This window comes from Heliangelus exortis, chromosome 1 (assembly GCF_036169615.1).
Source record: "Heliangelus exortis chromosome 1, bHelExo1.hap1, whole genome shotgun sequence".
NCBI lineage: Eukaryota > Metazoa > Chordata > Aves > Apodiformes > Trochilidae > Heliangelus > Heliangelus exortis.
The window spans coordinates 156,272,241-156,287,037 of NC_092422.1; the positions used below are offsets into that span (position 1 = coordinate 156,272,241).

Here is a 14,797-nt window from a genome sequence, read left to right on the forward strand (position 1 = left end):
TGCATTGTTAGACACCTCCTCTCTGTACAAGTTTGGGTTTGCTCATTCTGCTGGTGAATGCAGGAGGCAAAAATACAGTGTGATGCTAAACAGGTGATGCTAAACTGCACAGTGATATCTCTAACGCTTACAATTTTCTGTCTCTGTTCTGCATAAGGTTTAGAAAGCTCTTCACAGAAATTGGTGAACATCAGAAATACTATATACAGTCATTTGATGCTTAAACAAAGCAAGAGAGTAAATTTTGGGACTAAAGCATAGCAGTATCAGCCTCTAAAAACTACTAGCTAATATGTCATCTCTTTCAGCAATCACAGTCACCAGATTGCAAAGCTTTCAGAAGCCTTTGACTGGGAGGTTATGGAGGTACACTGGAAGGCTTTATCTAAGGTGAAATCATAGAATAATTTAGGTTAGAAAAGATCTTTAGCATCATCAAGTCCAGCTCTTAACCTAACACTACCAAGTCAACTACTAAACTATGCCCCTCAGCACCATCTCTTCACATCTTTAAAGTACCTCCAGGGATGGTGAGTAAAACACATCCCTTAGCAGCCTGTTCCAATGCTTGACAACCCCTTCAATACAGATTTTTTTCTTAATATCCAATCTAAATGCCCCTTGGTACAAACTGAAGTTGTTTCCTCTTGCTCTGTCACAACCCTGAGGAAGTGAATGCCCTCATCAAGTGTGGAGGTGAAAGGCTACAATCCATTTGGACTCAATCACATAACCTCCTCTCTCTCCCTAAAAATATCTATATGAAAAGCATCTGCTTTGTGCAATGGATCTTCCAGGTCATGGAGAAATTTCTAGAACTCAAACCATGAGAAACATGTCATTCCAAGCCTGTTTCTCTATGATATAAATTTACTGTTAGACCCAGAAGTTCAGGTAACATAGCAAACACAAAGCAAGACAAGCAAAGGACATGGAAATGCATCAATAAATACATTCCCATAGTGACCATATAGATCAAAAAACCCAACTTCTATCACTTTAAAAATTAGTCTGATAACAACATCTTATTAAAATATGTTTCTCCTTACATACTGTAAGGAGAAACCAAGCATCTTGACAACTGACACTTGTTTTAAGCCAATACTTGGAAAATTAGAGAGATGAATATTTGAACTGCAGGGTAAAGATAAACTGAGACTTAATTTTGAAAAAAGAAATTTTTAAACCATTAACTTTTTCCAGGATCACTCTTTTTATCCTTCTCTGTTCAGGGGACATGACTCCTCACTCGCTACCTAAAGTGGCTGTAAAACAGATTCACATCTGAATATACCACCAGTAGACGTTTGCTGTGAGACCTTAAGTTGCTTTAAGCACCAATAGGAAGTGTTGCAATTACACCAGTCCCATGTATTAAAATCCACATACAACTTTTAGAAGTTCTTTTTTGTTCAACTTGAAAATTACAGTTCAAAACTAATAAAAATAAGACCCCATACCTAGTTATACTAAGTATTAAAAACATTTAGTGACTTTGATTCAACCTGACAGAAACTTTTTATTTTATTTCACATTTTTGGTAATTATGTCTAAATCTTCTAAATATTTTTTCTAACATTGTAACTACTCACTCCAACATAACGAAAGATCTAAGGCTATATAAGACCAGATTCTGATTACAAACTTCCCACTTTGGAGTTGCCTTTGCTGCTGCAATGAGATACTAATACAGCATAAAGCAAATAAATGATTACTTTTGATTTCTTCTATGAACTTCATTTGGGAACAATAACTAAGCCAAACCAAACTGACATCGTTCATGTAACTTTGCACTGGTCACAGCTTTTGTCTCAAGGTATTCCTGCCATTACCAACACGAGAAAAATGATCAGCTTAAATCCAAACTTGTGTACTTTTCAACAAAGATTTTTCAGAGCAATTGGTGACATTTTAGCACTTTCTGATCCCACAGTGCTGTCCAGGGACAGTGGACTGAACTTAAATTCAGATCCAATCATGTAAACCATTACTTTTTATTTTTTACTCATCTGCAGTGTGAAAACAAAATATACAATCAAGCAAGCAAACAGAAACTTAGAATGCTGTTTATATGCTAGAAGAAACCACATACCTAAACCAGCTTGCTTCCCAGAATCTTTTGTTTTTTCTTTGCTGCGAGGCCGTAAATGGCACTTTGCATCTTTAATTTTAAACCGAGCTTTCTGCTTGATTGGAGGGGCTAATGAATCTGTTAATATAAAGTAAAAAAGCTGTAATTTGCAATGCAGATGAAATGAAGTCTGACACTTATTTTTAAAAGCAGACTCAAAAGTCTTCTTGTGACACAGAAAAGAGAGAGCCCAAGAGTTATACAGCTTGCAAAAGAGGATCCATTCCTGTAAGTTCATTTTTTTGCATAAGTACTTACACTTGAGCACATGCTCTACACATACACTTATCCTTCAGCATGTCTGCACATCTGGATGGAATTTGGGTGAATTTGTCTCTTAATATGAAAAAGGATAATTCCTACTTTTTTTTTTTTTTTTCCTGACTCCCTGTTTGTGACTTCCCACGTTACTTGGCGTAGTTCTGCTCTTGCTAATGCCAACCAGGAATAAGATTAATTTAGTGAAGCTATGCTGTTGGCAATTGAAAATGTTCCAGAGAAAATGTCTTTACTGGACCAAGGTCTATGGCTTGCAAGCTTTATTCTTCCAGTTAAATCCAAGCCAGACACATCTCTGACTTTAAAGGCTCTTATACTGCCAAGCACTGCTTAGAAAATATATCTGCTGGCTGACTTCCTCACAAACTCCACGGTGGAAAAGGCTGGGCCTGGGCTGTCACCTGCCAGCTGCAGCAGCTGCACATGGGGCCTGCAGCAGGTGGAGGGTGTTCGTGGATAAATGCCACATCGTGGGTCCCTCTTTCCTTCGGAGGGTCCTGCTGAACCAGGACCACAGAGGCAGCCACTCCAGCTGCTGTGTTACTCCACAGCATCGTACCTCCTAAAGCCTTTCATATATATAATAAATGTGAGTTTAGAGAACTGGCAAATAGGAGAGAAGTACAGTAGGTAATGATACTTAAAAGTGGGTTGACACTTCCCACCGCTGGATGCTGTTTCAGCTGCTTCTAATTTTGCCAGACTTCATTTTGAGCTGAACTTTCGCTTTATGCAATCAGCTTTATGAAAAATTTTGAAATTTCTATTCAAAAAGAATCCAGACATTTCTGAGGAGGTGAATCACAGGATTTGCTCATAAAAGTCTTGTAACCTTTTTATGGTAATCCCCAGTAAGTAAGAGGATCCATGCTCCTAAGGAAGGGCTTTGCAGGTGAGGGCTGGGACACCCTGTAGCCTTCTGCTCTAGTGCTACTGATGGGCCCCTCTAGCTCATTTTCAAGTCTGGAAAGAAATTCCATTTTGATATGCTCACTATTGCCTATAGAAAGTAAAAAATTCTAAATATTTGTTCTTACTGAATATATCTGTCCTGGTTTGAGCCAGGGTAGAACCAATTTTCTTGTAATTTTACTTTCAGCTAAGCCTCTTCTAAGTAGCTGCACTTGCTGAAATTAACAGCAAGTTTCTCAGTCCATCTCTGCTTCTAGGACTGATAATGCTCAATGTTTATCGTTACAGCTAGAGAATGGTGTGCAGAACCAGGGCTACTGCTTGGTTCTGAAAAACATCTTATTCTCTGGAAAGAGAAAAGGAGTAAAGAGGTCACACCTGCAACCCTTCTTTAGGGAGGAGCAGAGCACATGTGACCAAAATTGACTGCACTGTTCCTTTACTGACTTGCCCACACGATGCATGCTGGAGGGCAGCTAAGCACACTGCAGCCCTCAGGAGGACACAGAAAAGCAAGTGTGTGCATGATGAAACACAGGCTACTTGAATTCTGGCTCTCAGTAACTTGAGAGCTGAACCTCTTAGAAATCCCAGATGGTCTGGGGGACCTCATCACCCACCTGAGCAGCTGGGCAGGGTCGTGTTGCGTTTCTGCTGAGCTTTGCCTTGCTGGATGGGAACGCCACAGCTCAGGGTGTAGCTGTTCTCTGAATCTGCGGGCAGAATGTAGAGTCAGCAGCACATGTGGGCAGCCTCACAAAGCATCTGCTCCCCTCCTGACCCCCAGCATTAATGTTCAGTGCTTGAACAAACTTACTGATAAATAAGGAGGCGTTTTAAGCACTGAATTTGAACGGCTGGAATAGTTTGCCAAAGGCTACTGCTTCACAGTGTTGATGACAAGTTTTGGTTTATTGCAGCACTGAAATGTTGTATTTTATAAACAATTTGTCATGAGGTTAGCTATAAATAATTCCATGGTGCATAAATATAAAATATTTTGTGCTTGTTCATGGCACAGTCCTTGTACTTTGATCATCTCTATAACTTAAAAAAATAAATCTCATACTTTAGTAATAATTTTTGCTTCAGACTCTGGTAGAATTTATTGGCAGAAACAAGAAAATAACACACTTAGAAGAGTAACAGGGTTTACATACTGCACACACAAAACTGTGTATCAGTGCATACAAATTAGACAAATGCATGGTTCTAGTAATCTCTGCTAAACTGAAAGGGAAGTGTGAACAGCCCCACCTCATATAAGGCCAGGACTAACATGAAAAGCAGACACCCTTGTGGAAAATGATCCTGTGTTAGAACCAGAACATATATGAAAAAGTAACAGCAATTCCCTAAACCACCTGCCCTACTTTATTTACTTCAGGTAGTAAATAAAAGGGAGGGAGGGGGAGATGACATGCCTGATTTTCTATAAATAACAATGTAACACTCAGCTGTACTGAGTGTTATTAGCAATATTTAAAAAAAAAAACCAGCAACTGCCAGCAACTAATAGAGAGATGTTTTTTTCATACAGCCTCATGAGACACATTGTAGTTGTATGGATTTTCCATGAGAGAGTATGATGGGTTTAAAGATGTTGCTATGTCATCCTTTGCTCCACTGGCTGAGCTGATTCAAGTTTTATGCTACTCTGGCTGGTGTGGGAGTTTGATCCCATTTTGTGGCAGCAGAAGCATTCAATTGCCCAGCACGTCCCCCTCCTCCTCTCTTGCTCCTGCACCATACTGTGCTCACTAGGCTGAACTGTTCTCAGGGGAACCCTCCACTTTGGGAGTCAGTTCTGCTCCTGCTCTTACTCAGTCACCAGGTTACAGAATATTTCAGGCCCTGATGCAGAGTCCATAATTTTAAGCAGACACCTGGATGGGCACAGAGGACTCTTCTACTTAAAGTATGTTACTAAAAATTAGCAGAAAATCACTGCAGTCAAATGCTCATTTTTTTCACCCAATTTTGTTATGGCAATTGGTATATTATAATTTTTCTTTGCACCATCCTCTCTCAGGTGTCTGTCAGGTTTTTATTAGAATTTCTGCATCCCCTTAAATGTCACCTCAAATTAAACACTGAGGTTCCAAACTTCTGATGTAACTTACAATCAGCTTTTCCTGTATTTAGTGATGTGCATGTCTGGCCCAATGTAATTGATAATGATGTTTTTTTTCCAACAGGTCACATTCTAGACTTAGGAGGACCAAATCCTTTGTACAAACCTGGAACAAAAAGAGTATTGGATGGGCATGACAGGAAGCAGGTCTCTATGCCTCCGGTCTTACTGCAGACTAGTTGAGCCTTGGGAGCTGGTTTGGCATTTGGGAGACATTTCACCATCTCTGAGGAGAAAAAAGAGGAGACATGAAAGAAAAAAATAAGACACTGCTGAGCCCAGAACCCTGTGCAGCCACTTGCATACAGCAGTGAGGAAAGGTAGAAGTGGCAACAAAGCATGATCACAGGGTTGTTATGGATTGGTGGACCAGTCTCTGTGTTTCACCCTGACATGATGGCATGCCACTAATATTTATACATCTGTGTTTATTTTGATAGGACATCTTCTGAGACTGAAATGTTACCTAACTACATCTTTCTCCAGACAAACAATGAGGTTTATTCTTGGCTGTAGCTGGCAGATGCCATAATTTCCTGCACTGAGGCAGCCTCCCTGCTTCCCTCCTTTCCCCCAGAGATTTAATCTCTGCACAGTCTGCAGGCCAAATGCAGCCAGGTACCTCTTCAAGCAGCTATTTGACACTGCACCAGCTGGTTAAATCTCAGCCTGGCATCCCTAGGGCAGTTCTTGCTTCATCCCCATAAAAACACCTGTACAGGTACAGATGCTTTTTCTCTGATTGTTCCCTGCTCTTCCTTCCAAACACGCTCACCTTACCATACAGACATGGCTGACTGTGCTACTGCAAATGTAATTTTTCCTATGCTCAGCTCACCACTGAACCACACCAAAGCAGTACAGATATCAGAGCTGCAGCACCTCAGTGCAATAGGAAGCAGCTGGACTGGTTTGGAACTGCCAGGGTTTGGGAGAAGCCCAGCAAAGCTGGGATGATACAGGGCAATTAAAATGTGGTAGCTGGAATGAGCTTTGCCTGGCTTGGCTAGAGTGCAGAAGTGGGGTCCCAGCAGGTTTGTATTCCTGGTCTTAGTGGTGTTTAAATACAAATACACAAAATTCCCTTAGCACACCTGACACTCACATCTCAAATATGGGAATAATCATTGTTCATTTTAAGCCTAATTTAATTCACCATATAAAACAGTATAGATCAGTAGAGAAGGGTGTTCTATTTTCCATCGTCCAACTGACTGATTAGAATAACTAAGATAAATTTACAACTAGGAAAATATTTCCAATACAGCCTCTTACCATGGGAATTGCATTATTTGTAGGCTGAGAGGAAATATAGCACAAAACTTCTGTGATCTAACTATATATCTTGCCCCAATTATTATTTAGAAAAATATTTCCAGTGGACTAACTGCCACATTGCAAGGGAGACCTAGTAGATAACTAAACCCCCATTTTAACCAGTTCTTAACCCCTATAGTACTTGGCTACCTATATAGCAGTGAATATATGTAAAGGTCAGTGGGAAAAACAATGTAATTGTGGTTAGAAAGAAACCCAAAGGCTAAGGCTAAAACCCAGCTTGAGATGCTTACCTATCACCCTGACCCATCTTAGTTATAAAGCACATTCCATAATGCTCTATCCATGTAAGTAAAAAATGCCACAATTGCATAATTTTTCAAGAGGTCAGTGCAGTGCTCTCCAGACTACAGTGTTTTCCCACACATGTGGAGAGATTCCCTGGAGTAAGTTGCTGTCCTTTCCTGTTCTGGCTTGCTCCAAGTTATGTATTAGGCATAAGCTCCAAATCTATTTCTGAAAAGTTATTAGTGGCTAAAAAACCCAGAGACAAACCCAGAAACAAAAACCCCAAAACCTAAATTTGACTATTAAACACCTAAAGTATGCAATTTGCATTAAACACAGGAAAGCAGAATTAAAATCTCACAGAAAATACCTGGGATGGCTGTAACCATGGTCAAGATTTGCTGTGATTCAAGTGAAACCTCAGAAAAAAAACCCCATCTACCTGAAGGATACAGAAATTCAGATCTGCTACAAAGTAAGTGGCACTTGCAGCAAGTGCTATAATTTTATTTGTCAGGTTTTGTGCTCATTGAAATTAATGCTTCTGCACAGCTAGTATCAGGACTTTGTATTAAGCAGGATACCTTTGGAGGTAACTTGAAAAACTGGTACGGTGCTGTGAATGTAGATATTAACCTGAATTCCTAAATTAACATTAGAAGGAAATAGGGTAATAGCTGTGGTCATAGAGATAGACAATGGACAAATAAAGCACAAAACTGTAAAATAGGTGAAATCATAATTACTAGACTTCATGTGAATGTAATCATTACATGACATGAAAACAGGTAGTTCAACACAACCAGAATCCAATATACAGCCCATAATCTAACACACCTGCAGTTACATCCTAGCCCATGGACACCCCTAGTACCAGGTGATGTCTTTGTTTATTAAATGGATTTGAGGATCTGTTTTTCACCCTCTGGGAGAACAGAAGCATCAGGTCTAAGTCAGCTGCCCACACTTACCAATGCAGTCTTTTTTATTCCAGTGCAGTTTCTTTCCAGGTGGACAGACACACTCATAGCTCCCCATTGTATTAAGACACCCATAGTCACAGCTACCATTGCTGATGCTGCATTCATCAATATCTGAAATGTAATTAAAATTAAGAATCTTTTGTCTTTAAGTCTATATAGATAGGTGTAAATGTAGAAAACACTCAATGAAACAATTTTAGAGTAAATTGCAAGTGTTTGTCCTTAGATGCCTGTATAGTTCTTTCAAGGATTTATGCATATGATACAATTTACTTGCAGGACTAGTTACAATGAAACTCTTGGAAAAACTCACAAGATACAAAACATGCTTGAAAGTCTCTGCAGCGCCTGTACAACAATGTATTATGCATTATATGAAAAACTGTCAGAGGCATAAACATCTGTGGGATTACATCACTTTTGCAAAACAGGGAGATAAATTTTCTGCAGTGATCCACAGAGTTTGCTTTTAAAAATGATTCAGATGGAGGAGGAAACTACGTTTGACAGGAACCTAGAAGATGAAGTGGAGTTGGTTTAGGCTTCTATTCCTAAAATAAAAATTAAAGGGTAGAGCTTGCAAGAAGACAAAGAAACTACTGTATATGTTGTCTGTATATCAACATATGCTGTATATGTTGATATTCTAAATAAAATCTTAAAACTTTATAGATTTGATGTGTATATATATATATATATATATATGCACTTGTGCTGACATGGCTGATCTCTCCTCTCCCTCTCCTCTCAGGAACCATCAGTTGCACATTGCTGCTCCATATTCCTTAATTTTCTAGTATAGCCATAACCTACAGCCCTTGTTATGAACACAGCCCTGCAGGCACTGCACAAACCTCAACAAGTGGTAGTGTTACTGCAACAGTTTTTGACAAACCATGTAGGTTGTGCCACTTGGCTTCTGCTCACAGGAGCTAGAATGACACCATGTCAACATGGGATAAACTAAATTGCTAATTCTCTGGCTTAATGATAGGCCTCAACATGTAACTGCAGGAGGAAAATTGTCACTTAATGTTTTTCTAAGGGGGGTCTGGCCATAAATGCTCAGAGGCTGAGTGTTTAACTGCCTTTCCAAACCAAGCCTGAGCCCATGCTTGAGCTCCAATTGCTCTGTATTTGACATTGTGTGAATCCATAGTTTGCAGGAACACAACTGGGCTTCAAGCCAGTTCTCCCCAGCCATCAGTTTTGGACCCCAGTGTCCCAGTTTGGAGCCAGTGGGTGAGGTAAAGGTAGGAGGTGGGGCTGATGAGAAACTGGGCTTAAACACACACTTAGGCCCTGTACTGGTTAAGAAACACAGGCCCGTCCATACTAGCCAGGCCTTCCTTTGGCATCCTGGGGCACATTACTGCAACATGAGAGTATTTCCTGGGGCAGCTCCTGGACTCCCAGAATGGCTTTCTTTTTCTTATGGAAAACATGGAGTACATGCATAACAGAAACTGAGAAAGGCACCCTAATGCAACAGGCATTATGATTTTGAGTCAGAGTTGGGACTCACACAGGTCCTGGGTCAGCAGTTCCAGAAACTGATGAGGGAGACAGTGCCAGAATTTTTTTTTCTGAGAAAGTTTGTACATAGTAGTAAGGCTTCTGCAGTGGGGTCTACTTGCTAACCCCTACGTTAAAACATATTTAGTCCACAGTGCTTTGACTGTTGAGCTCTGGCCAAACTGTTCAAACACAGGTTCTTGTTGTCAAGTGTCTCGGTCTAGAGTCAAGCTCCTGAAGCAGCAGCCAGATTCCCAAAGGCATTGGTTGAACAGATCTGCAGACTGCCATTTCTCCTTAGATCACTTAATGAGCCAATATAAATTGTATGTAGGGCTTTACATAAACAGGTGGTGTAAGCTTTAGCACTGTCCTTTTAAAAGACTCTTTTTACTACACATGACTTTTATTACAAGAGCTCTTATGAGGAGGATCCCAGAGAGAGCAAAAAGTGTTGCCTCTCAGCATGGAAAGCCCAGAACAAATACACTGTCATGTATTTTTTTAATTACTAGTGGAGGGAAAAAAGGATGGAAAGAAAGCTTATTAAGAGGCAAGCTTGCATCAAATCTTTTGGCAGATTTTCATTATTTCTCCTTAGTTTTGACTTCTGCTCAGTGTCACATGGATGGCAGCCAGGGTGAGTTAGTTATTTGTTCCATTGTAGACGTCACTTTCTAGGGTGTGACCAACACTAATGATAGGACTGAGTAATGAAGCTCAGGGACTTGACAAGTCTGGATTCAGAGCTCTGATTCTGGATCTGTCCATTATGGAAAAAGCAGGTTTGGATGAAGTTATGTTTTTGCCCAAAGTTCTGCTGTGACTATTTCCAGTTGCAGTTTTGGTACTAATTCAGTCTTATATTAATTATATTATATTAATTCAGCCTTAATTATATTATATTAATTCAGCCTTCTATTACAAGTTTCTTGGGCAGTTTAAGTTGTAGTCTGGTAAGGACAAATACCAATAGAGCCAAAATTTGTAAACTTTGTAAAACTGACATCCTTCTCCTATTTTCTTTGTTGCCCATCATTTGATGCCTTTGTTCTATAAACACACTTTTGAATAACCTTACTCCTGTGGAAGTACCAACTGGTTCACAGAGGTTGTAAACTCTGTAAGGAAGCTTACCCTGTAGGGATGAACCACAGCCACGAGGCTGCTTTGTGATGGTCGTGGAAGAATGGCTGCACCTATGCAGCAGTGCATGCAAGTGTCACAGCTGCATGCTTCTTATCTACACTAAGGGTGCTATGTACCACCCTCAAAAAATGCAAGGACATACATTTTTGTATATGTTCTTCTGGGAATGATTCTGGGAATGATGAGCAAATTGGAGATGCTGAAATTTTAGTCATGCTAAATTTCTCCTGCTATTTTAGCTTTATTTTAACTTTATTGGTTTATATCCTTTAGTTTTAAAATCTTCAGCTAAAATAACGTGTGACCCAGTAAACAAAGCAAACAAGCAAGTAGTAAAGCAAAACTCAGTTTCCAAACCTCCACAATGTGTCAGTCCATACAAGGTGTAGCCTTTATGGCAGAGACATTCAAAACTTCCAGGATAGTTGATGCAGGTGTGATCACAGGTCCTTTCGAAGGAACACTCATCTATATCTGAAATCATAGAAAAAAATAATTGAAATACTAGAATTCAGCTACACTGAATGGCTTGAATTTCACATTCAGTTGTAACATCTTGTTACTGATAAACTAGTAGACACAACCCCAAGAAAAATCCAAATAAAACATCAGTCTCTTTTCTCTAATGCCTTGTAAAAAAGGAACTAGTAGGTACATCAAGAAAGGCAAGAAAAGATAACTTAAGAAAAAACATTTAGATGGCATTTTATATTTTTACCATTAGATGGCAACCTTTAACTTCTGATAATATTTTCCCAGCAGGCTGCAGGGACATTAATGTTTTAGGGGGGTTTGTGGCACAACTGGGAAAAAGTTTTGGGTTGAATCAAAGAATTTCTTCTTCCTTCACTAGGTACTCCTCTGACTCCCCGTAATTTGTAAATGTCTGTCTATGACAGACCATACAGACAGTAAACAGCACAGCTACAACGGGCACAAGCAGAACAGTGCCTGAGAAAAAGACAGTATCAGGAATGGAATGCTGCATCTAAGACACAGGAAATATGAGTTCAAAGCCCACGTTCTACCTAATTCAAGAAAATATGACCTCTTTCCTTTAAGAGAGAAAGTTGGGCATATCTAATTATCACCGCTCTCTAATGTGAAACTCTTATTTACATCCTCTCTTCCATCCAGCAGCCTATGAAAAAAAGCAATTAACAGTGCATTGCTTCAAAGATAGCACAAAGGTTTTGCTGGGCAGAGTGAAAAAAAGGTTTATTTGACAGCAGTCATCAGAGCTAAAACCCACTACACTAAAGGTACTTTAAATAGCAATGTTTGCAAAATAATAGCATTTGGGAGTGAATTTTATCCTGAGACAATTGTTTTTCCTAAAATCCTTTTCAGTGATTATTTTTTTTATCTTAAAAGGTCAGGGAAAGTAATACAATGACATTATTTATGAGTGGTAATTTCAACAAAAAATCACATTCCCTTAATGTGTGTGAGGTACAAGTGAATGGATTAGCTTTCTTTTACTAGCTAGCACACTTCCCACAGTTGCATAATAAGAACATAGGTTAAGCAGCACCATTGCTATATATAACTTGGCCTTTCATATTGTACATACTTCGAAAAAAGCATTTCAAGGATACACAGGTATCCTTGAAAAAAGATGGAATTTCACAAACACTTACAGGTATGGCACCAAATTCCTATATTCAAGTATTATTTATATAGTAGTTAAGTTTAATGCCATGTTATTATACATGCAAATACCTAACTTCGAGAAACATTAAGTTGCATATCTGTACACAAACCCAAAATCTGTGTGTTTATGCACAAGTTTTGAATGTTGTAAACAGCTATGTTTCATATGCCCCTCAGTTCAAGAAGGACAGGGAAGTGCTTGAAAGAGTCCAGCGCAGAGCTACTAAGATGATTAAGGGAGTGGAGCATCTCCCTTATGAGGAAAGGCTGAGGGAGCTGGGTCTCTTTAGTTTGGAGAAAAGGAGACTGAGGGGTGACCTCATCAATGTTTTCAAATATGTAAGGGGTGAGTGTCAGGGAGATGGAGTTAGGCTTTTCTCTATGGTGACCAGTGATAGGACAAGGGGTAATGGGTGTAAGTTGGAGCATAGGAGGTTCAAGTTGAATATCAGAAAGAATTTTTTTACTGTAAGGGTGACAGAGCCCTGGAACAGGCTGCCCAGGGGGGTTGTGGAGTCTCCTTCACTGGAGACATTCAAAACCCGCCTGGACACGTTCCTAGGCGATGTACTCTAGGTGGATTCTATGATTCTATGTGTGAAGGACCAGGAATAGATTGTACACTGCCCTGCTCTGGCAGGGGGGGTTGGACTAGATGATCTTTCGAGGTCCCTTCCAACCCCTAGGATTCTATGATTCTATGATTCTATGATATAATCTTCCATATTAAGCATTTCAGAGCATTCACACAAAAGAGAGCTCACAATGTGGAAAGCAACTGTCCAGGCAAATGCATAATATAAAAGGAAATACCCATAGTTACCTAAAATTTATGCTATCTGGTTTTATGTGTGCATCATAATCACTTGTTATGAGCAAGTAGCAAAAAAAGGAAAACTATGATTTTATTGTTAACGTAGATTTGATTCTTAATGTATTTCCCTAAATATTTTAATATACCCTTATTGAATTCTAGAAGCAAGGTTTTTTTAAGGATTCCTTTATAGCCTTGGAAATATGCAGTTTTTAATACACATAAATTGCAAACTGTTTCAGTTCTCTCTAAATAAACACATAAAGTAAAATAATTTGGGAATGAACACTGCAGTTATAGTTTTAAAAGATTTTTAATGCATAAGAAGCCAAATCATACATCAGGGTTTCACTCATGTGTAACCTTGTTCACTAGATGGTATTGCAGGAAATTTACAAAAGCAGTTCATTTTCTGGCCTCTTTTTCAAAGGTAATTTCATATTCCTCAACTGTGAGCTTATCCTGTACTAGTTTAGTAAATGGGGTTTATGCATTGCTTTCACACATACTGCTTTGTGTTGATACTTATTTGGCTTAGGCCTTTACAGGTTTTTCTTCACATTAAGAAGGATGCATATCCCTCTTTGCATGTGGAAACAACAGTCTGCCTAATATTATGACCAGTCATCTGCTTGCCAAGAAATAGGCACTCACGATAGACAAATGCATTTGTTACATAAAATATCAGCTACTCATAGACTTCTATGGCTTACACTGGCTGGCAGAGACACTGAAAAAAGCCACTTTTATTGTAATACAAAGACTGCTGTTAAAATCTTTTTCACCATTTAAACCCCTCATCCCACCTCCTGCTGCTGTTCTCATAAATTCAACCTCTGCTGAATTCAGCATCTTGCTTTGGCTCAGGGAATGTGCACAGATTTTTCCTTGCTTAACATCAGTGCCCTCAGCCCCCTCTCCTCCTTGCCTGAGGAGGGTAGGGCTAGGCCTGCCTGAGGGACCCAGCTTCCTGCAGAATCACCAGTCCCCTGAGGAATTCAGCACTGGTTATAGAAAAGAGAAAAATATGCACCACATACTTTTCTCTAACAGAAACCGGTGGCGTGATACAAGATGCTGAAACTCTTGCACAGTATTTGTATTGTTTTGTCTCAAACTCTGAAATCTGTGTTCTGGGCACTGTTATACCTTGGCCCCCAGAAACTGAAGTTGTCCCTAACATCTCTGTTGTGCTCCACAGTACTCTACCAGATTTACTTACAGTTCTTACTTCCTACCACTCTCAAGATACAGCTCTCTCTTTTAAGAGACTGTGGAGCAGGGAGTTACACCTGTTTGTCACCTTCACAGACCAATGTTCCAAATCCTGCTTACCACAACTGGGAATGAACATTAGTATCTAAACCTTGTCTCCTTGTGCAAACAACACTACACAGTCTGGTATATCTAGAAAAGAGAAGCCCAAAAACACCGAGGCAGAGATGTGGCAGGTTGTAGCTAGAGAACTGAGAGCAGAACTGATTTTTCTTTCAGTTTTGTGGTCAGCTCCTGCTCCCCCAAAACATTTGTATACACTCAAACACACATCCACTTTTGTCTTTGGTTGCTCTGAATTTCCCTGCTCACACACACTAGAATAAATACTGAGAAATTAACTTTCTGGGTTTGAGGCATTCTTAAAACAGTTCAAAGTTATTTAA

At 39.5% G+C, this 14,797-nt stretch overlaps 1 protein-coding gene across 5 annotated transcripts in view; it reads right to left on the reverse strand.

Annotated features, from left to right (window-relative positions):
- Positions 1-14,797, reverse strand: part of SCUBE1 (signal peptide, CUB domain and EGF like domain containing 1) — a 198,825-nt gene that overhangs the window by 20,476 nt on the left and 163,552 nt on the right. For all 5 annotated transcript variants that reach the window (XM_071733252.1, XM_071733251.1, XM_071733255.1 and 2 more), the window contains 5 exons: positions 11,027-11,143; positions 7,994-8,116; positions 5,563-5,682; positions 3,943-4,035; positions 2,093-2,209 (listed from right to left, as the gene is read on the reverse strand). In XM_071733252.1, the coding sequence (XP_071589353.1) occupies positions 2,093-2,209; positions 3,943-4,035; positions 5,563-5,682; positions 7,994-8,116; positions 11,027-11,143 (570 nt within the window). The remainder of the gene's footprint in view (positions 1-2,092; positions 2,210-3,942; positions 4,036-5,562; positions 5,683-7,993; positions 8,117-11,026; positions 11,144-14,797) is intronic.